Below are 23,696 nucleotides of genomic sequence, written 5' to 3'. Positions count from 1 at the left end.
CTGGAACTTGGTAAGAACTTGTTTTTGTTGTGCTTCGCACGCTGAGTATCGTGGAGATTGTTTCTTAGAATTTGTTTCTAAATTAATTTTCTCAATGAAAAAAGTTCGACTGTAGTTCTTGATTGTACATGTATGTTCGCCATACGTGTGTACCGCACAGTAAAGGTCATAATTACATTTTAGTACATTATTTACATGTGCATTTACTGTTTGCTACATATAGCACATCTCGTCTTACAACATAGGACATGTTCATGTAATCGGACCAAAACGTATTGCTTCCCAATGTACAATTAACCGGAATTGACAGTATTCATTAAACTGATCATGTCCCCAAACTTTGTTATACAGATATATACAGTTAATTTGAAAATGTTCTCACATTGGCAGTTGAAAAAATAAAAACAGGATTACTTACAAGATAGAAATTTATGCATAATCCGCTTATTTACATTCTACTTCAATATCTACTTTTGCTTTTAAATTACACATATTTGAAGTTATGCAAGTATGTAATATTTGGAAACTACATTATCTCTATTAAGTATACTTAAATTTCGAATAATCAGGCTGTGAATTAACAGGCCTCACATAAAATATAAGTTGCACGTGAAGTCAAGTTTGGGCTTTGCAGAATGATACCAAATTACTAGTACACAAATGGAAAAATGTATGGAATAATAGCTGTGAGATAACAGATGACATCTATCACATGAATGTTGCCTCCTCCCACAAAAAAAATCTGAGTTTTTTAAGAGTTTGAATTAAATTAAATTATCTTTTGAATATTGTTCTTTAATGCCATTTATAACTTTGCTTCTTCATTTCTAATGACTTTTGCTCTTCCATTACTTACAGAGTGGTCCTTCTTATTTTGAATACTTATTTAATTTATATAATAATATGAACTTAGCCTACAATCTTTATTATACATAAAAATGAAAATATGAATAAATTGTAAATTGCATGTTTCCATTAATTATAATATGGGTTAATTTTCATTTCTGTATTTTTTAACTAGACATGAGTTACCCAAGAGTCAGAATGTTTAGATGAGAAATTAGTTTCCTCCATTTAACACGAAATAAGACTATTTTAAGTAGTTTTCCACAAATGCAGAATATACTATTTTCAAACGATCTTACATATTTGCACACATCTAAGGCAAATGCAAAATAACAGTAGATACTTAAATCTTTCTCTTTTTTTAACATTATAAGTACAGTGATCATTTTTTGCATCTTTCCATATTATAATTTTAATACAAATTTTAAAAAAAATTGCAACTAGTAACAAACTTTTAATCAGATTGTCTTAACCAATAATCTAAAGCAAAACAAATTTCATTCTCAATTTAATATTCCAGATTACTTTTGCTTGTTCATTATTATATTGGGTTGAAACATAAATATTGGCATAATGTTTTGTACTATTCGAAAGAGAATCTTTCCCTTCACAAGATGGCCTTTTTTTTTTTTTTTTTTTTTTTTTAAATCTTAGTTACAGATCATTAAAATGGAGTGTCAAGCTGAAAAAATAAGCATTTTCGACACCACCTTCTTTTTGTGTTTAATCGAGGCACCAATACTCCAAAAGCTGCCCGAGAGAATTGTGAAGTGTATGGAGAAGGCACAATGCCTGAAAGAGCTGCAAGAAACTGGTTTGCTAAATTCAAAAATAAAAATTTTAACCCCGAAGACTCTGCTAGTTCCGGATGACCAAATGAATTTGATGAAGAGCGTTTGAATCAACATCTGCACGTAGACATGCGTCAAACCACTCGAGAGTGAGCCAAACAAATGGTTGTAGCCAAATGACTATAGTTCTGACATCTTGGGTCTATGGAGGGAAAGTCCAAAAACTCAGATATTATTGACTAATGTTTTTTTTTTTTTTTTTTTTTTTTTTGTCAAAATAAAAAATAAAAAATTAAAAAAACGACGTTTACTTATGTTTCAACCTAATAGTTCATGTTAACTTTTAAAACACAAAATGTTAATTTATTATATTACATACTATTAAACATAAAAGATATTTTTAATTTCTAACATTACCTGCTTTATAACAGGTTTCCGGTTAAGACGATGTAATTTGGGGCATAAATTATTGATGGCAATTGAGAAATCCCGCAATTCATCAAGTCTGTAAACAGGACAGCCATAAAATGTAATAGCATCTTCTACACTAGTACACAGCACTTCAATCATTAATGGATCTTGGGGTACCTTAAATAAAAGTACTGTAAGAACCTTTGAATCACATTCCTACGTAATATGGACATTAAATTTGTTTTAAAGTTTTAAATTTGTGAATAAAATGTATAAACAGCATAAACCATTTAGTATTAAAAAGTTTCTTCAATGTATTCACAACAAGAGGCCTTACACTTTAAAAGAGACTAAATATCATTATTAACAAAAGAAATTCCATGATGAATGATGAAACTTCTCTTCAAGATATACCAATTTCCTATGACAACACATATATATTTAAAATAAATATTGAGAAGTTAAAATTCTGTGAGAGATGACTTGAAATTATTAGAATATGAAAATAAAAAAATTGAGCTTAATTAATAATAATCTTAATAATGAAATAAATTGGAATACTCACCATTTTCTCTTAAAAGACATTATTTCATTACAATTTTTAGTGAGCAATTTGAACACAGTATGAAGTTTCAAAAGTCTAGATTTTAATTACTTATCAATTCTGTATTATACAGTCAAAAGCCGTTAATCCGGACACCCATGCTCCGGAATGATCTATAATCTGGACCTCAAAGCTAAAAACTTTCTGCGCATGCGCCGCGTTGACACATGCGCATAGGCGTTTACGCGTGCACGTAAGACCTTTACGACTGCGCATATGCATGTGTGCAAGCACAGAATACGTTTTTGCGTGCGCGTTTTATGTATAACGGACGGTATAAGCTAAAATTATCTAATTATCTATTTCAGTTAATGTTGACGATTGCGTCATTCCTTAATCTTCAAACTGGATCCGGATTATTATTTTTTGCAGACTGTAAGAGCAATTTTATAAAAGTAAACTTGAACTTTCGATTATGTCAAATAGAATTTCCGATGCTGGAGCTCCCAAAGGATCTACAAAACGAAAGTATGTTTCGATGTCCATCAAACAAAAAGTGGAATTTCTGCAAAAAATGGATAAAGAAGACATGAAGAAGGCGACAGATAGGTTAGTGAAAACGAAAAAATTTCGATTGACAAGTTAGTCGGTATTCTCGGCACAGCAATTACAGGACTTGAACAGTGGAACTTTGTAACTGAACAAGAAATTATGTCTGTTTATAGAATTAAAGAGAAAGTATTAGCACAAAAAACGAAGCAACTTAAACAACTTACATTGAAAGAAATGTTTAATAAAGTAAACAAATAAATATTAATTCAAAAGTCAAACAACAAAAATCAGCGTTTTTTGTTGTTTGACTTCTGAATTAGTATTTATTCAGCGTGTTATTGTGTCTTAATTAAATAATTAAGCTTTTTTTTTTTTTTTTTTTTTTTTTTTATATAAATTTTGATACCCTTTAGATCATAATTGTTCTTTATTTCATAAATTACGGTTTCATATTTTTAATTTTATAATTTCTGCATGCCGTCTTACCAGATTTAAACTGATGATCTATAATCCCGATTTGCCGAAGTCCCGACGAGTCCGGATTAACGACTTTTGACTGTATAGGTATAAAAGCTGGGATCAGATTTAATTTTTTAATACTGTTTTTTAATCAAAGTATAGGGTGAATAAGGATCCTAACAAGGGCAGCTGACTCATCATTTGTGTTGTATTCAAATGAAGAGTACTTGTTGCTAATGGACATTGATTTAGCATTGTGGTGTTTACATTTGTATTGATGGATTGCGACCTAATTCCAAGTAATATGATTGGATGTGCTGCATCACATTATTCATATCATTCCAGAAACAACTTTTGTATGTTCTCTTTCCAGAGAAATGAAGAAATACATAGAAAATGGATAATTAATTCTTGTCAATTGAAATGGATTCTGAGTACAGGAGTGTGCGCTTTTGAGGCAAGTTCAGCTTCATATGTTTTCATAATTGTTAAAAAAAAAATTTTCATGTTTCAGCAAAATGTGTTTTTTCATTTAAGTATTGCTAATTAATGACAAATTGATTTGTATGTACAAAATGAATTGCAGAATGTGTCTGTATAGTCAATACACAGATACCATATTATCGAGTCGATGCTGACGCGATTTTTTTATTGTTATTATCACAAAGGGATAAAGTTTAAAAAGAATTATATTTTACATTTGATTTCAATTTTGCGCCTGATTAGAGCTATGAAGTGCGCTTTTTATTTAAATTTTAAAACGAGATTCATGGTTTAAAACCGTATATTATTTTTTTACCCTGTTATATTGTCGTCAAATCGGTCAGTTGGCTCCAATGCAAAAAAAAAAAAAAAAAGTAAACATCAGATAAGATGATTAAAATTATGCATTATATAATGCTTCCTTTAAAGTAACAGAGTAACATAAATATATCATATTTATATTCATTTTAAAGAAGGTAAGCATCAATTTAAGTATTTAATGAATAATTTTGACTTTATTTCATACATCATGTAGACTATATTTCCAGCTCTTTCATTTAACTGCAATTCCTGTCAATTTATTTCCAATGTATGAACATGAAATATGTTTTAAAATGCTGTGCAAGCCTATTCACTCATTCTTAATTTAATTCAGTTTTCATATCAGAATTAAAATTTATCAGACAATTGCTTTCTTAATATGTAATTAAAATAATTTAATAATATATATTACTGTAGTTTAATGCTTTTGATTTTAATGTTTTCAGAAATTTGCTAAATCAAGTTCATTTTTGTGTAACCTTGCATCAAAGGCACCAATAATAAATCTGTTCTAGCATTCACTGCTAAAAGTTTTAATGAAAAACTTATTACTGCTGTAAAAGAATGAAAAAATATTTACTTGGTAATCAGTTTTATGATATTGCAATAACTTAAAGGCCTGTTTCTTAAGTTGCATAACTTGCTTTCATAACTTCTTGTCATCTTTATGTTTTACTCTTCTGTGTTATCAAATAAATATGAAACGTATATTTCTAAGCAAATATCCTTCATTTCACAACAGTGTTATGTACCGTGATGTGTGTTGGCATTTATTATATAGTTATGAATATTATTCATTATAGAGTTTTATTTATTTATTAAACATATTCAAGTTATATCATTATGTATTATAGAATTTTCCTTTTAGAATATATTACATAATATTAAGTTGTTAACAGAGCTATAGTACACTTTTTTTTTTTTTTCTTTAAAACGTCTTTTGAATCACTTTTTTTTTTCAGTATGCATACAAAACTTACTTGACCCATATTTTTCACAAGTTAATGTGATTTGTGTGAATAGAATGTGTCTTTTAGGTTTGCTATTTTCGTGAAGGACTTAAAATAAAATTATAACCTTTGAAGACGTTTCATAGATAAAACGTTGAAGCAATAGTGCTGAAAAGGCAAAGAGGGCACACCACACCTGTATTGCAACCTTAAAAAATGGTTACGGCATGGCTGACGAGTCAGCCTGCATCTCTAGGAACTCTATCATTGGTTACTTCGAAAACAACATAACTTCTGACCACATGATAAACAGCATCGCAGATCAGATAACCTCTGGCAACCCCTACGAATTCGACTGGTAGGGAAGTATTTCAGTTGAATATGAAAAATCACTCATTTTCAAAAGTGATCGCTAATGCTGGATGTAACAATTGATATTTGAGTGATTGTTGGTGTTTCAATTGAATGAAGCCTTTAGCTTCTTTATTTCTAATGACCGTTATTCTTTCATTACGTACACTATGGTTCTTCGTATTTTGAATACTTATTTAATTTACGTAATCATATGAACTTAACCCTTCAGTCTTTAAAATATAAAAATGAAAATATGAATAAACTGTAAATTGATTTCATCCATTAATAATAACATGGATTATTCTTCTTTCCTGTATTTTTTTAACTACCTTCAAATTAACCATGACTATGAATTACCCAAGAGTAAAAAATTTTTAGATGTGAAGTTAGTTTCCTCCATTTAACAGGTAACAGTAATATTTTAAGTTTATACCTTTCCTTAGGCTTTCAAGCTAACTTTGTCTTGAGTATAAATGAAACAATTAAATGAATAATAAAAAAGACAGTAACATAATACACAAAAAACAATTTTTAAATCATTCTCAACAGAACGACAATGATTAATTTATATTCTATAACACAGATTTACATTTAGTTTCTTAAAAAAAATTAACATTAAATAACTAATTGACATTAGTTATTAAAGGTTAAATAATATTTTATACAGCAATAATATAATTACCTTACGAAGTTGTCCTTTTGAACAGTTAAATAAGAAAGCAGATGTAAAATTAATTACATTTCACAGTTAATGCTTTTGTAAACAACATATATCTGTTTTTAATACAAATTCACATTTTGATAAGAAACTGAATTTTGAAACCATTTCATTTTAAAATAATTTTATTGTTAATATTTACTACATTGGTGTAAAAATATCCTGAAATACTCAAGTAAGTAAATTTTGAGCATATGAAACACTGTGCTAATCCTTGAAAATGAACTAAAAAATTAATAAAACCCTTCTGTAAATATGAACTGAGATAAAATTGTAAGATATGTTCAATTAAAGAAACAAAAAGAAGGATACTACGGAAAATTTAACAGAACAGGTGATAACATTAGCTGCTACAGAAGAAATCGGAAGCACAAGAAAAATATAAATAAATAATTTCAAGCAGCATTAACAGGAAATGGTATTGCACCATCTCAGCAGTCTCTGAATATGAACACTGAGACTCAGTGAAGAAGAAACTCTGAGCTGAGAACAGATTTTGAGACAAAAGGAGCAAAAGATACTGAAATCTACAGAAGAATAACTTCCATCATGAACTGCAACATTACAGTTTACTGCTTTTCCTGTGATGAAACCTTTTCTCTGTTTCTTAGACTGCTTAAAGAGAAAATGTGAAATGTTCCTCCCTTTCCAGTCATTTAATACAACCCATCTTCCCTATAGGATCATGTAAGCATATCCATAATTTTCTTTTAGAAAACCTGACGGAAGACATAAACACTAATCTTCAATAACTTCAACAGAAGGCTAGTATTAATGCCTTCCCTCGGGTTTCTTAAAGAACCATCAGATTATTGCTTCAACTGCTCTTAAATTTATTTGTGCAAAATTATGAATATTAAATATGCATGTGAAAATTGCATTTTTTGACATTACTTTACAGTTGAAATAAGAATTATGTTGTGAAAAACAAATGGCTATCTCAATTAAATAAACATCAGTTAACAAGGAGGAAAAATTGTAGTAATAATTATTTAGCCAGAAAAATTTTTAAGCCAAACTTAGAATAAGATTAACAAGCTTCTTTAACCTTACAGTTTGACTTGCTTTAAGAGCATAAACTAGTTTCAAAACCTACAAGACGTTACATAAATTATCGTTGTGTTTGAAATTTACCAAGTCTTGGAAAGGTTTTAAAATAAAACTTCTTATTTAAACACTAGCTTTGAACATAAACACACACTACTTGTGCTAACAAGATCTGCCACAACTTGTGCCAATGTAACTAAAATTACAGTCAAAACTTAAATTAAAGCTTTGGCTAGTAGTCAAAGACCACACAATTAAATTTAAATCTACGCTGGCTCAAATTTTCTAGCCGGATATCAAATTTAAATGTCAGCAGCAAATTGCAAAGCCAAATAATTTCAAACTTTTCAGAGCTGGCAGGAACCACGTATCATGGCCATGAGGGGTAAAAACAGTACCGCTTACAATCCTAAAACCTCAGCTTAAATACTCTCCAGCTGATTTACATTTCTAGTGAGGAAAAATGAGGAAGTTTGAATAAAGATCTAAATCATAATAATTGGATAGTTTCAAATATTAACCCTACAACCTGTTTTGAACTGTTAAGGCAAACAAAGAAAAGTACAGTTAACAGAAAAAAAAAATTTTAGAACTATATTTCAGTAAGTTCACACTTTAGCTTATAATCTCACTTTTAATACTCACAATCCTCAGAAAAATTATAGAATTCAGTAAACTACCTTTCAAGTGATGTGCTATTTATATTTATCACAAAATATCATTTCATTTTAAACAATACAAAAAAAATATTATATTACAAATACAGGATTTTTTACCATCACTAAAAACATTATTTCAGAAAAGCATATATGCTTAAGAATATTTTTCATTAGACTTCACATTTAGAAAAAAACTACATTTTCATGACAGGAAATAAGTAAAATTATGTTAAAATATAATCAAACCCCGTTACAACAAACTTCAAAGGACTAAAGTTTGGCTCAATATATCTGTACATAACATACACTATATCAGATCTAATTTTAAAAAATGGATCATATCACAAAATAGTATAAAAATTGATTGATGAAGCAAACAGAAAGAGTGATTAGCATTGTCACATTTCCCTAAACATGTTAATACAGTAGAAGTCCAGAAATCCACAAAGCTTGGGACCAGAGGTTGTTCGGATTTTAGGATTTAGCGGATTTCGAGACAGAAAAGATAAATCATAATATTCAGGCTAAAAATGCAAAATAAATAAGGCGTATTAGATATATTTAATTAAATTATTATAAAGATTATTACAATAATTTATTATATGCATTAAATTATTATTACATAGTATATAAATTGATTATATATAGGCTCCTCTATTTTTAAATCAGCATGAATCTGCTTCCCCTTTTCTCTTAGGAACAGTCCCGAAATTGGTACTCCATCACTCGGGCGGCTGCTGGAACCACTCGTACGAGACGGCATTGAGATTTGCCGATTTCTCCTCATGTAAAGATTTCCGGTTTTGGATGCCGGTGTTAGAATCACTATTGCTGTAAAATTTTAACAGCTTTTCTTTACTTTCCCATATATCATACACAGTCCGTGTTGCAATTCCATACGATTCTGCATTAAGCCGAGAAGTAGCGCCTGCCTTTCATCTTTTGCAGAATTTCCACTTTTAGTATTACCATCCATGCAACATGATTACGTTTTTCAACATTGCAAGCAGTAAAATCATGAGTGCATTTCTTATCTGTCATCGTATTAAAAAGCACTGAAATTTAAAATATTCTTAATTTATCCCCAAAACATCTGAATTAAAAAAAGAAAAAGGGCAGCACTAAACAATCTCGTGAAATAACAAAGCTCACAAAATACAACAACGTGCATTGTGAACTTGAAAGAAGAGTTGAATGAATCGTCTGCTTTTTTACCTCGATGCAGATTAAAGAAAAAAAAAAAACTTTTAGCATGATGTCAATAATTTGGTATCTCCGTTATGACTCATTATTATTTGGTAATTATGACATCATTATTCGTTAAGTATTTTTTCTTCGATATTTTGTACTCCATGTTGCGATTTCCGAAACCTATAACCTGAATGTTTATATTTTGACAGGCAAAGCAGATTTCAGGTCAGCAAATTTCAGGTATTTGACTGTAGCAAAATAAGTTTCACAAAAACATACTAAAAGTTAATTAAAATTATTATTATATGCAATTACTAAATTTCTTTTTCATTGGATTTCAGTTTCTTCCTGTAATAATATATTGGTGATGTTGATCTACATAAGGGCTGTATTCTGGGAGTTTGCAAATTCTAGTAGCTGGAGCTTCATCGATCTCATGACGGTTAATTATTAAGCTAGAGTTCTTAGCTTGGCATTTCCTGTACTTTGTCAGGAAACAGATGTTGATGCATTCTAAAAATTTTAATAATTTTTAATTGGTCATAAACGGGATGCTTGAAGTGGATGGTAGAGAAATGTTTATTTTCAAAAGATTTGTTGCTATGTAGTTCATATTTACAAAAGTCTATTATAATGTCTTTAAACAATTGGAGGCCTTCAAATTTAAATTGAAAGTGATACAGCAATAGCTTAAGGATTTTGTGTTTGAAGGCATGGAGAAAATTGATAATATTTTTGGTGAAGAAATGTTAAAAAAAATTAAGAAATTTTGTAATCAATTATTCAGAATCTAAAGAAGTAAAAAAAAAAAAAAAAAAAAAAAAGTGTTTTATTTCTATCACCTCCTCTTGTTCCTCTAATTGTTTTTTTACAGAATCTTCCAAATTGACTATAAACTGAATTGTCTCTATCTCTTAAATTATTCTGTAAATTCTTATTTACAGAATAATTTAAGAGATAGTAGTCTGTAAGGGTAGTCCGTGTTTTATTTTGTAATACGTAAATGGATTCCTTAAAAATCTTACTTTGGCACTGGGAATAATATCCAAAATAGAAATGCTTATTTGTTCGAAATCACGCAACTGAAAAATGTTCAAGAATCGCAGTATAGCTATCGGTATCTATCTTATGAGGCAAACGTCTAAATTTTTTAATGCGAGCTCATCGGTTATTGATTCTAATGTTAATTTTGTTCTAGGTCTGTCCAATATAACTTAAGTTACATTTATTACAAGTGATTTTGTAAATACAATTAAATGTTTCTCAAAGTGTTTGTTGTTGTTTTTTAGTGAGCGGGAGAAGAAGTGGTATTTAACTTACAAGTTTTTTAAAGCGAATTTTTACATTTGATTATTTCAATTGACTTTAACTGAGCTCAGGTATAAAAGTAAAGAGGAAGCTAACCTACTTTACAAATAGTCTTTTTTGAAAGGAAAACTAAAAACCTAACATTGATCAATATTAAAGGGGAAAACCTTGCAAATTTACCATTCATAAAATGAAAGAAAACCTTAAAAGGAAGCAGGAAGCAATAGCGCTGAAAGCTGCTAATGGTTGTACGTACATGAATACATAAAGAAACTTAAGAGGCAAAAATTAAAAACAAATTTTTTAAACCCGTCCTGCATTAAAGCTGCAGGATTGAAGTAAAACAAACTTAAAGCATCTAAGTTAAAAGTAAACTGAAGTCAAAGTAAGGCAATTCCTCAACAATATTAATTACTGCATCCTTGTGAAGGGGTTAAACACAAAATCTAAACAATTCAAAATAAAAATAATTATAGTAGTACAAACTCAAAAACTAAAAATGCAAAAAGGGAAAGTATATACAAGATAATAAATAGAATATAAATTTATTGAAACTCCAATTCAGAACTCATCAGGAGAAAATAAATTAAAGCTTCATAAAAGTTGATTAATATGCTTCAAAAACGTGTTTCGTTCTTCCAGTAAATTTGGGATCAAAAAAGAAACAAATTTACATTACATTAAAACTCATATAAATCCGAAAAAAGTGAATCTCAAATGTACCAGGATTTTCCCTACACGCCATCAAAACACTTGGGAAAAAATCTTCACATAATCAGGGTACAAAACTTCTTTGAAACTAAAAAAAAAAAAAAAATTTTCATTTTCAACAGTTATCTCAAGTACAATGTCCATGTTACTCTGACATCTACAAATACTTGGATGATATTATTGCAATCAACAACTTAATAAAATAAAATTTGATCACATCTATTCATTACGTTTGAAACTTAATAAAACTAACTTTCAACAAGGAGATATTAATTACCTTGATTTGCAAATTATGGCTTTCAACAAGGAGATATTAATTACCTTGATTTGCAAACTATCAATTATACAGGTATCAAAATTTAAGACAAAAGAAGAGATGTTGATTTCCCTACTATTAAACTCATCCATTGGCACTCCTACATATCCAAAAGAATAATACTAAATACCATACATACTCAGCTCCTTAGAATAAAAAATATTCGCAACAACATCGAATACTTACAAAAACAAATCAATTATTACATAAAAATTCTCTTTGAGAATAAAACATCTCTATTCAAAATTCCTAAAACTCTAAAAAAGCTGGTATTAACTAATTTTTTTTAATTTCTCATCTATAGTGATATGATAGTTATTACTTAAACTTTAATCGGAGGCAATAGTTCGAGGGCTACGATAAGAAATTTAATGTAAATATGTACAAAGATATTGTTTCTTTTCCCTTTCAATTATTATGAATACTTCCTTTCTACTATTATATTAATCTATAACTGGCAAATTTTCTTGCTTTTACTAAAAAGATTGGGCTTTTGAGTTTCAAAGACGTTTTGTACCCCGATTACGTTAAGACTTTTTTTTTATATATATAACATACACCTTTCTTTTTCCTCAACTTTGAGCCTGTACTACTTTCAGATTTTAAGATTTTACAGAAGACAGCATCTTTTAGAGATTTTTAACACCGCCATTTTGAAATTCAATGATCATCCTTCCCCGTGGTAATCATTTTTACCACCGCACCAACAACTTACACTGCACAAAAAATTAAACAGGATAGATTTTTTGAACACATGTTTAAATACTTAGTTTTGCTATAGGACATTCTGAACCTTATTGCATACTTTTTCCAAAAACTGCCATCTTCGGCTTCTTCAGAGCCACAATGAATTCTATAAGACACTCAGTTTGGCCATCTGAATAATGTAAATTTCCGTTTGAAGGACATCATATAATTTCAGTAAGTTTGCACTTTTTCAATTTTGTTTCTAATAGGCTTTGAGTTTTTTATAAAAATTATGAAGTAGGCTCAGGTTTGATTTTAATATTTAATGCAATCTCTATGGAAAGATTTTTGAATTAAAAGTTTAGTTAAGCATAATCGGGGATCGCCCATTTTTAGAGTATTGTTTAAATGACTACTTGGTTTAAAGTATATTTGTATTGTGATCTATCTTTATATTTGATTTTGAATTTTGTATTTGCATATAATGTTTTTAGAAATCACCCCCCCCCCGGAATGGTCATTTTACAACTTTTTTTTTTTTTTTAGTCAATTTTAAACAATGTTATGTATTATTCTTTTTTCCAAATGTTTTGAAGGCGTGTAGAGAAAATCCTGGTACATTTGAGATTCACTTTTTCAGTTTTATATGAGTTTAAATGTAATGTAAATTTGTTTCTTTTTTATCTCAAATTTACCAGGAGAATGAAACACATTATTGAAGCATATTAATCAACTTTTATGAAGCTTTAATTAATTTTCCCCTGATGAGTTCTGAATTCGAGTTTCAATAAGGGGAGATTAATTTTTATTATCTTGTATATATTTTCCCCTTTTGCATTCTTTGTTTTCGAGTTTGTACTACTATGATAATTTTTATTTTGAACTGTTTAGATTTCATATTTTAATCCCTTTACAAGAATGTAATTATTAAAATTGTTAAGGAATTGCCTTGCTTTGACTCCAATTTACTTTTAACTTTTCAGTTTATTTTACTTCAAACTCATAGCTTTAGCATGGGACAGGTTTAATTTTTTTTTTTTTTTTTTGCCTCTTATTAAATTTCTTTAGGGTGGAAAAGAGAAGAGCAAACTGAAATAGTTTTAGAAAATAAACATACCTTCATCTGCAAAATATAATACAAGGAAAAGTTCTCTGTAATAAATTATAACATCCTTTACTCTTAAAATTTTGAAATATTCAAAGGAAACTGTTCTAATGAAATATTACAAAATAATGTAATTTTGCTTACTTCTTTAATAGGAACATGCAGGAGAGAAGGATATTCGGAGTCTATTTGAAAAAAAAAAAAAAAACCGGTTATAATATCAGAGAGTAACATTTAAAGTCACACAGAATGATAGTATAATATTATAAGAGAAAAGTCAAATGATTATTCTGGAGACCAACATATAAAATATGACAACAGAAATATTTCTTACTAATAACAGCGATACAATTTTTTTCAAAATATACAAATGGATACATTATAAATTATAGTAATGAGATGTACAAGACTTTAAGAAGAGAATACAGCTATATAAAATATAACTAATTACATCTAATAATCCTATACAAATGCAATATAGTGTTATGCCCGAACAGGATTGCGAGAAACATATATACATTCATGCCGATTCTTCATTGTTTAATTTCTTTAAATATAATACAGGGCAATAATATTTGGTGGCAACAATCTGAAAAGCGAAACAACGATTATCGTGAATCGACGCAAAATGCCAAAACGAAATTAATAGTCCTTCTGGGCAAATTGCCCCTTCGGACTAAAAAATCAAACAATAACAATAATGAGAAAATAACCATCCTCTAAACGATTCAACTGGCGAGTATCAACTACTGCTTTTGAGAGTTTATTATTATGAGAATTCTCAAGGGATTAAGGCTTTCATAAAAAAACCAAGTCCCATTCATTATTCTATTTTATTGCAATTCTAGTAATATTGACACTGAAAGCTAATAATCTAGTTACAAAAATTATGATTACATAATTTGGAATAAAATTGAGCCTTTAAATGTGTAAAATTATTTATTTTAATTTTTTTAACTAAGGTGGCCATTAGCAGAACATAGTTATCAGATTTTACAACTCTACACACTTGATATAACAGAAAAACAGTGTTATAATTAAAGAAATACACATCCTTAAGCTTCTCTGAATTTTCTAAATTTGATGGTAGCTGAACATCTAGAGTCAAGTGAGGCAAGATGAAAGGAAGTGACCAGAAATTATACATAAATTTTCTTTTTAACACTATGACAATTGCTGTTACAAAAGTATGACTTCATAAGCCAGCATCATACAAATGTGGCTTATCGCTGCCAGCAATTCCTAGCCTCTAGCAGATAAATAATTTTGCATGCCAATGATTACCACCTAGCATCATATTATTGTGACTTAGTTCTCCCATCAATTATCTGCCAGTATCACATAAACATTAACATAATTAAACCAATTACTGGTTGCTATGATCTATGTATGATTTCTGAAGCCAAATATTTCAGCTAACTTTCAAATTTCTAAATAATATGGCTTAATTCCTTCAAGAGATACCTATTATACATAAACCAGTGATTACCAGCTGCTTTCACATATTATAGGATTTGGGAAGCCAGCGAATATCAGCTAATGTCATGGTACCATGACTTCATTTTGGCAGCCCCAGCAATATACGTATAATTTCAATCTGCCAACATTCATCACCTGGTATACTGTAAAAATACCTGTTGTGCTATGAATATATTACAAGGTATGGCTATTAATTTCCAGGAATGCTCTAATAACACCAGAATAGATGATGTGAAAAACGTAACCTTTTAATATGTTTTGAAGTAATCCTCATCTGCCGTAATACACTTCTGTGCTCAGCTGAATAAGTTGCAGAAACAACTTTTAAAGTCCTCTATCGGAAAGCTCATCAATGTTGACGTCACGTTGCATGACAATGCCCCCCCCCACATCGCATTCCCAGTAGAGAGGTTTTTGGTCAAGCATGAGGTCATGGAGCTGCATCATCTGCCATACCCTCTTGACTTGGCCTCCCCCACTTTTTTTTGTTTCCAAAATTAAAAACTGTGATCAAAGGAACACGCTTTGTCGATGTTAGAAGACATCAAGAAGAACATGACGTCGACATTGAAGAGCCTTCCAAAAGAGGACTTTAAAAGTTGTTTCCACAACTTATACAGCCGAGCGCAGAAGTGTATTACGGCAGATGAGGATTACTTCGAAACATATTAAAAGGTTACATTTTTCACATCATCTGTTCTGGTGTTATCAGAGCAGTCCTGGAAATTAAAAGCCATACCTTGTATTATTGAATTATGATTAATTTCTTCAGTTCCAAATTAAATGCCCAAAGTTGTTTCCATCGAGAAAATCAAGTGCGATACTGAAAAAATGTGTTTTGATGTTACTTGATAAAAAAGTTCGAGTTTCTCTCTGTTGAGATATTTGTAATCGCATTCTTACTGGTTAAAAGGAAGTATAGCTTTCTGTCAAGTCCGAAACATTCATTAGCTTTCAGCCAGGTCCGAGTTATTCTGAAACTAAATCCCATTCTGCATGTTACTTTTGATTGGTTATTTATTGACTTGTTTATGATTTGTTAAACCATTATCTGTTGTGAAGTTATATATATGACCTCTGTAACCGCTTATCGTTGCTTGAATTATTCTGCTTGTATATCTGTGCTTGTACGTACTTAATTTCTGCTTGCATGTAACTGCGTGTATCTCTGCATATCTCGGTAATAAATATTTGCTTTGCGAACCACGGCATTTTCTATGTTTAACAGCAGAGCGTGGTTCTTTCAAAAGTTAGAATTTGCTGATAGTTCCCTAATTGAACCTTCAGTGTAATAATTTATCGTTCGCGTGATTTTGATTTGGTATATTGTGAATGATGGCTTTTTCCGGAGGAGAAAGGGAAGCTTTTGGTGTAGCGCCATTTGACGGTGTTAATAACTTTACTGTTTGGTGTCGAAGAGTTTGAGCAGTATTTACGGCAAGGGAATTGGATACGTTTTTGGAAACAGAAGCAGTTGCGGACAGAGTTGCAGATGTTTTGAAATCAAAAAAGGCTTATGCCTTAATACTTGCCCTTCTAAGTGATAATGTTATTGCTTCTCTTCAACGTGAAGACACTGCATGTAAAATATGGAAGAAACTACAAGCTATGTATAGCGCTAAAGGTGCAGTGAGTCAAATTTTAACACGTAAACGTCTAGCTGCCATAAGGAAATCCAGGGATGTGTCAATGAGACAGCATATCGACAGCATAATGAACCTGGTGAGTAGTCTACGCGTCTCTGGCTCTGAAGTAAGCGATTTTGATATTATTATTTACATTTTAATGTCTTTGCCAAAAGAATATGAAAATATTAAGGCATCTCTAGAGAATCAGCCAAGCAATAATTTGAGTTTAGATTTTGTTACAAGTAGACTTATTGACTGTGAATCTCTTTATGTTTGATTATAAAAATGAAAATAAGTATTCTAAACCAAATACAGATAACTCTGTTTTTATTAGTGCTCGTAAAGAACTGTTTTGTACTTATTGTAAAAGAAAAGGACATTCTGTTAAATTTTGTAGGAAAAAGAACTGCGTCTGTCATAACTGTGGGAAAAGTGGTCATTTCAAAAGTGAATGTTTTGATAATTCTAAAAAGCAGGCAAATTCAAATAGTAATAAGTATGCTTTCCCTGCAATATCTTTTATGGTTGGAAATCTTGTGCATGATCAATTTATTATTGATTCTGGTGCAACTTCTCATATGTCTTCTCACAAGGAATGAAATGAAGTATAGTGAAAATCCCGATTTAAAAAACATGCGTGTATTTGGCTGTGATGCTTATACTCTAGTGCCACAATCGCAAAGAAAGAAACTAGATGAAAATTCTGTCAGAATGATATTTGTAGGTTATTCCACAATGGGATATCGTTTAATGATTCCAGAAACAAGACGCATCATTGTTTCCAGAAATGTTAAATTTAATGAAGAAAAGAAGAAAGTAGAAAATGAAAAATATATTTGCGATAGTTCTGATTTGAGTGAAAATGACAATGATGACATTAAAAATGAAGACAAATCAATTTCAGACACTGATAACGGCCGAATTAAATGATGCAAATAAGAAGGAGGAACAAAGAAAATCCTCAAGAGAAAAGAAACAGCCAGTTAGGTATCCTGATCCTGAGATTTACCAAGTAATGTTTGCACGAGACACTCTGACATTTGAAGATATTGTAAATCTAACACAAGTAGAACAAGAACTATGAAAAAGAGCTATGGACGAGGAAATGAAATCTATGGAAGATAACGACGTCTGGGATATACAAAGTTTACCCCCTGATAAAAGAGCTATTTCCTGCAAATGGGTTCTACGTAAAAAAACGAGATGGAACTTACAAAGCGAGGCTTGTTGCTTGTGGCTTTATGCAAAAGGAAGGCATACATTATACAGAAACGTTTTCTCCAGTGATTAGCATGTGCTCTTTACGTTTAATCCTGGTAATTATCAATAATGAAGGTCTGCAAACTTTTACTTTAGATGTCAAGACAGCTTTCTTGAACGGTAAGTTAGATGAAATCATCTATCTACATGGACCAGCCAAAAGGATATGATGATATGAGTGGTAAGAAATGTAAACTTAAAAAGAGTTTATATGGTCTTAAACAGTCTCCTCGACAATGGTATCAGAAATTTCTTAATTTTGTTATTAAATTAGATTTTAAGCAACTGGACTCTGAACCATGTATTTTTATCAGAAATTTAAATTGTAAGAAAGTAATTATGGCTCTTTATGTAGATGACTTGTTAATTGCAGGTTCAGATGTAAAAGAAACAAATATTATAATATCATTGTTATCAAATGAATTTAAAATTTCAAAATCTGAAAGTGTCTCAGAATTTTTGGGTATTAGACTGAAATTTGAGTCTGGTTGTTTGTATTTAGATCAGAAACCATATATTGAAAAATTACTTGATAAATTTAAAATGTCTGATTCTCAGACATTTTAAATCTCAGAAAAATTGGGCTGATTGTAAAACAGCCCAAACTCCCATTGAACCAAAATCTACAGCAGCTGATTTTCAGAAAGGAAGTGCATTTCATGGCCCATACAAAGAATTAATTGGATCTTTACTTTACTTAGCATATATCACACGGCCAGATATTATTTTTGCAGTAAATTGCTTGAGCCAACTGCAGGAGCATCCTACTGATGTTGCCTGGTGTGCTCTAAAAAGAATTCTTAGGTACTTGAAAAACACCTTAAATTTAAAATTGATATACAAAAAGGGTGATTTGGAAAGGGAAAACTTGTGTTTGTATGTAGATGCAGATTGGGGGAGGGATACTCAAGATAGGAAATCAATTACTGGTTACTTTATGTTTTCAAACTGTCCTATTATGTGGTGCTGTAACAAGCAAAAGTGTATTGCACTTTCATCAACAGAAGCTGAAATAATTGCTTTATGTAAAGGTATTCAAGATGTTTTATGGATAAAAAATGTAGTAAATGAAATTTCCAGTGTTAAAAATGTTTATATTTTTGAGGATAACCAGTCATGTACCAAAAGTATTGTTAATGAAAACTTTTTAGGTAGGTTGAAACATATAGATATAAAATTAAAGTTCACTCGTAAGATTGTTAAGGAAAATAATATTAGAATTGAATATAAGCAATCAGGTTTACAAATTGCAGATATGTTAACTAAGGCTTTGTCCAAAACAAAATTCCATGAACTGTTATCATTGAGCTGTTTAAAAATTGTGTAATTCTTTTATGTTTTGTATAATGTGCGATTAAGGGGGAGTGTTGAGATATTTGTAATCGCATTCTTACTGGTTAAAAGGAAGTATAGCTTTCTGTCAAGTCCGAAACATTCATTAGCTTTCAGCCAGGTCCGAGTTATTCTGAAACTAAATCCCATTCTGCATGTTACTTTTGATTGGTTATTTATTGTGTCTTGTTTATGATTTGTTAAACCATAATCTGTTGTGAAGTTATATATATGACCTCTGTAACCGCTTATCGTTGCTTGTATTATTCAGCTTGTACTTACTTATCTGTGCTTGTACGTACTTATTTCTGCTTGCATGTAACTGCAATATCTCTGCATATCTCGGTAATAAATATTTGTTTTGCGAACCACGGCATTTTCTATATTTAACACTCTCCAATTGCATCATTATAAATAATTTACTCAATAATTGGTTTTATTTTGAAATCTAAAAATATAATGTAGCACTGCTTTACATAAATATCAAATTAAAATGTATAAGTCTTCTAAGACTTTTTTCAGGAAAGATTATTAAATTTAATTGTTATTTATAAGTCTTGTCAAAAATTCTGAATTAATGTTAAAAATTTTGGAATTATTTTATAAATCAGAATATTGTTAAAAAACGTGAATTTTAAGAATTTTCTAATTATTTTGTGAATGATGTGTATATGAAATAAGTATTAAATGGGAGAAAATTAAATATTGTTAAAATTAATGTAGAAATACCAAAGATTTAAGAAACTGAATAATCGTATTAAAATTTGTTTGGAATTATGGTAAATGACTGTTATAATTATCAATAATTGTACATTATATATAAAGTATGTTGAGGGAGTACTTATATGTATGGAATCAGGGCTGCAGTCGAAGTCGGAATCAGGCAGATTTTGGGGTAAAAGGAGTCGGAGCTGGAGTCGCTAAAAACAGGTCAACTCCGACTCCAGTTTTCGTTGGACAGTTTGAATTTGAAATGAAATTAAAATGATTAATTGAAATGACATGAATGAAAAAAAATTAATGACAAGCTGAGTTATTATTTTTATTTATGAACCGTATACATTAATAAATTGTTATTTTCTATTTTATTGACCTATTAATAAATAAATATAAGGGAGGAGGATAGATGCGATATTTGCCATTAGTGATTAAACTGATTCATTCAGTTACACATCTCACTGGTAAATTTAGGTAAGCAGCAAGAACTCCTAAAATTGATGCCATTCTTAGGAAGCAAGCAGGAAAAGGAGCAATTATTGATCAAGCAATGCGATAAGGAAGTACATATTTGATGATAAAGAGGTTTTTAGAATTAAGAACTTTTTTAGGAGATGCAGATAACCCTAATGTTTCACTAACAGAAAGACTGTGGAATGATCTTGCAGAATTGGAAACTCTTCATTCTATACCGTATATAGGCACAAAAAGCTGCAATCTGAAAAATTGACATTAGGCAAGAATGGGATGTTTGTTCTTTCTGAAATGGAGGGTTTATTGGAATCATTCTTCAATAAAGAAAAGACAAATTAGTTTGCTAGACAATGAGATCTTGCTGGGTTCAATATAGGGAGATCCAAAACACCAAATTCTCTTGGATGACGAACAAATTAAAAAGGCAAAGAAAGTCATCTATGAAATTTCATTAAGAATGAAATTATTCTCAGAAAAATTGGGGAATTCGAATCAGGAAAGTCAAACTGCAGACATTGCAATTTAGTCTCTATCATCCTTTTCCGCTGATGAATTAGATTTTGAGAAATATTTTTGGATAATATTGAAAAGGCTAATGCAAAGCAAATGAAAATAAAAAAACAAGAGCCTTTAGATATAAAAATGAAAAAATATAAACAAGATTTCTACATGGCCTTTGAAAAAATAGAGGAATAAGCACTTGCAAGACACCTCTTTTAGAACTTATAAAAATCTATCCTGAAAAGTTAAAAGAAGTAGCCCTAAAGTAACAGCTCTTCCTCCTACTCAAGTTAGTGTAGAAAAAATCTTTTCAGCTCGCTCTGAAGTTTATCAAATCGGATCTATGGCCCTCCAACAAAGAAAATCTTGCCGAAGCTATACTGTTTCTTAGAAATAACTAATGCCAGTTTTTCCATTTCATAATAAATGCTAATTAATATAAATAATTTGCTATGCCTTCATTTTTTTCTGTAGCATCTATTACTTCTTTTACATTAAAAAAATAAGCTGTAATCCATGTGTATATGTTTACATATATATATATATATATATATGAGGGGGTCGGAGTCTGTCATTTTCCCTACCGACTCCACAGCCCTGTATGGAATGTGTAGTGCAGTTCAAAAGCTAGTTGTCTTTAAACAAGGAACGGAAGCCTTTATTACTGCCAAAGCAATCCTTAACCACTCATGAAAATTTAGTACATGAGTTTCTTAAAGTTGTTATGCATAAATAGCTGGATATATGTGCTCTACGAAAAAGCTGTGGGGCCTTCCAGTTTATGTAAAATAAGAAAATTGTAAAATGTAATAATAAAAGTAAAAAGCACAATTTCAGTAATGCTATAACAAATGATAAAGTATTACTTATAAATGTGAAAATTAGTATGATGTAAAATTTTAAGATTTATGGTTATGGGTACATAAAATTTTTATAGTTGTGATATTGTGTGTAAAAATTTTTGAAAATCCTGCCTGAAGTTTTAAAATTGTGATGTAAAAGTTGCAGAAGGAAGAACTTTTTACAGATTGGACTCAAATCTTAATAGGACTCTAAAAATGTGCAATTGTTTTTAAAGAATAGAGTGCTTAAAATTATCATTGAATTCAAAATTTTATGACTTCTAATTTTTTAACTGTTCAAATGTTAATTTTATGTTTTGTATTTTCAAAATTATATCTCTCATATTTCGCTGCTCTAATGCTTCTTCTCTCAAAAAAAACTTCTCTATTGCTCCTTTCTCTTTTTGAAAGGGTGAATGAGTAAGATAAAAAATATGAAAGCAAACTTCTAAATTTAATTGGCGATAACCTCTTTTTGTTTTTTATTCAATTTGGGGACTTCCTCTCTCTGTCTTAAAAATAGCACTACAAGTCCAAACTGCATCATTCAAATTAATCATGCGATGCAACATAATGCTTAATGCAGATACCTCTTGCCCAATCAAATAATTGTAAACCAAAACCTTTTAACTTGGAACTGAAACTTTTTGACTCTCTCCCTTTTTCCTCTGAATTGCTATGTCCTTTTCATTTATGCTTTCATCCTGGCAAGATGCTGCTGCAATCATCTATGCTTGCTTCTATTGCCATAGAATCAAAATTGTAAATGTTCTGGAAATAGGCACAATTGGAGTGCCAAGTGAATTGCGGTCAAAAATGTGAATTTAAATTAAAAAGAAAATTAATCTGGCTCAACTTGTTCCTCTTTAATATGGATCAAAGTAGCTACACTAAACAACACTGCTATGCTTCTACATCTCAGTTTTCTTACATCAGTGCTTCCAAAATTATGCTATTATTACATACATGCTTACATGAACATATACATCCATACATACATGCATGCATACATACATACATTTCTGAATCCAGTCCTGATAGCAAAAGAGTACCAAATCATGTTTAAAGCCATACTAAAGTTATAATAAAATTAAGTTGTATTATTCTAAACTTTTGCAGTGTCAATATGCCAGGAACTATGTGTAGATAAAAACTAAGTAAATAAATGAATTATCTGAAAGCCAATTCATAAGCAGTTGATGAACAACATTAAATTAATCTAAAACTTAAGTTAAGCAATGCTAAAATTTTTAAATAGCATTTTAGAAATACTTTATTATATATTTCAGAATTAACTGTTTTTAGGTGCCATCATGAGAAGAAGTATAAACAACTTATTACAATTCAATTTAAATAGAAATAAAGCATATGTATACAGATATATGTGTGCATGTGTTTTCTTCTTATAGTTTCATTAGCAAGATAATTCTTACTAAGACATACAGGCAGAATAAAAGGATTTTGCTTTATCCCAAATTACTCCATTTGGATTCACATAAGAATTCCAAATGACTGGAATTGGGATTTAATGGTTTTACAATGGGAAAAAATAATGATATATTAATAAAAAAACACATATGAAAAAATGTACTTAATGAAATTAATATACAAGAACAAATGAAGTTTTTTTTTTTTTTTTGCTAGATAATATCTCTATTTTTATTCACAATGAAAAAATCAAAACTCACAATTTTAGTCTTAAACCTTCATTTCAAAAGTAAAACCTTAATATTTTAAAACTATTAAATTTCTCCCACACAGCTGCCTTCATATACTTTTAACAATTCAAGAAAAAATTAAAGAAAGCCTTAGTTTTTCAGCATTAAAAAAGAATACATACCTAAAATTACTAATTGTAATACAGTGGCACCTTATTTCTAAGCCACAATGTTTTAATTACCATGACTTAAACTATGATTTTTAATTATTTTAACAGGGTTCAATTTTAAATTTCCCTAATTTTCCATGACCAGACATAATGAAGTAGTGGGAGAAAAATTGACTTTTTCA

At 29.9% G+C, this 23,696-nt stretch overlaps 1 protein-coding gene across 1 annotated transcript in view; it reads right to left on the bottom strand.

The window, feature by feature from the left end:
* LOC118196178 (serine/threonine-protein kinase 31-like) overlaps positions 1-23,696 on the bottom strand; it is a 145,250-nt gene that overhangs the window by 109,048 nt on the left and 12,506 nt on the right. Inside the window, exons 5-6 of the mRNA XM_085820761.1 lie at positions 13,598-13,638; positions 2,055-2,225 (exon numbers count right to left, since the gene is read on the bottom strand). Coding sequence (XP_085676887.1) covers positions 2,055-2,225; positions 13,598-13,638 — 212 coding nt within the window. The remainder of the gene's footprint in view (positions 1-2,054; positions 2,226-13,597; positions 13,639-23,696) is intronic.

This window comes from Stegodyphus dumicola, chromosome 7 (genome assembly GCF_044657685.1).
Source record: "Stegodyphus dumicola isolate Sdum_Otavi_A_Nest chromosome 7, ASM4465768v1".
Lineage (NCBI taxonomy): Eukaryota > Metazoa > Arthropoda > Arachnida > Araneae > Eresidae > Stegodyphus > Stegodyphus dumicola.
Note: the sequence above shows the minus strand (reverse complement) of the source record. Positions and strands in the feature narration are given on the sequence as shown.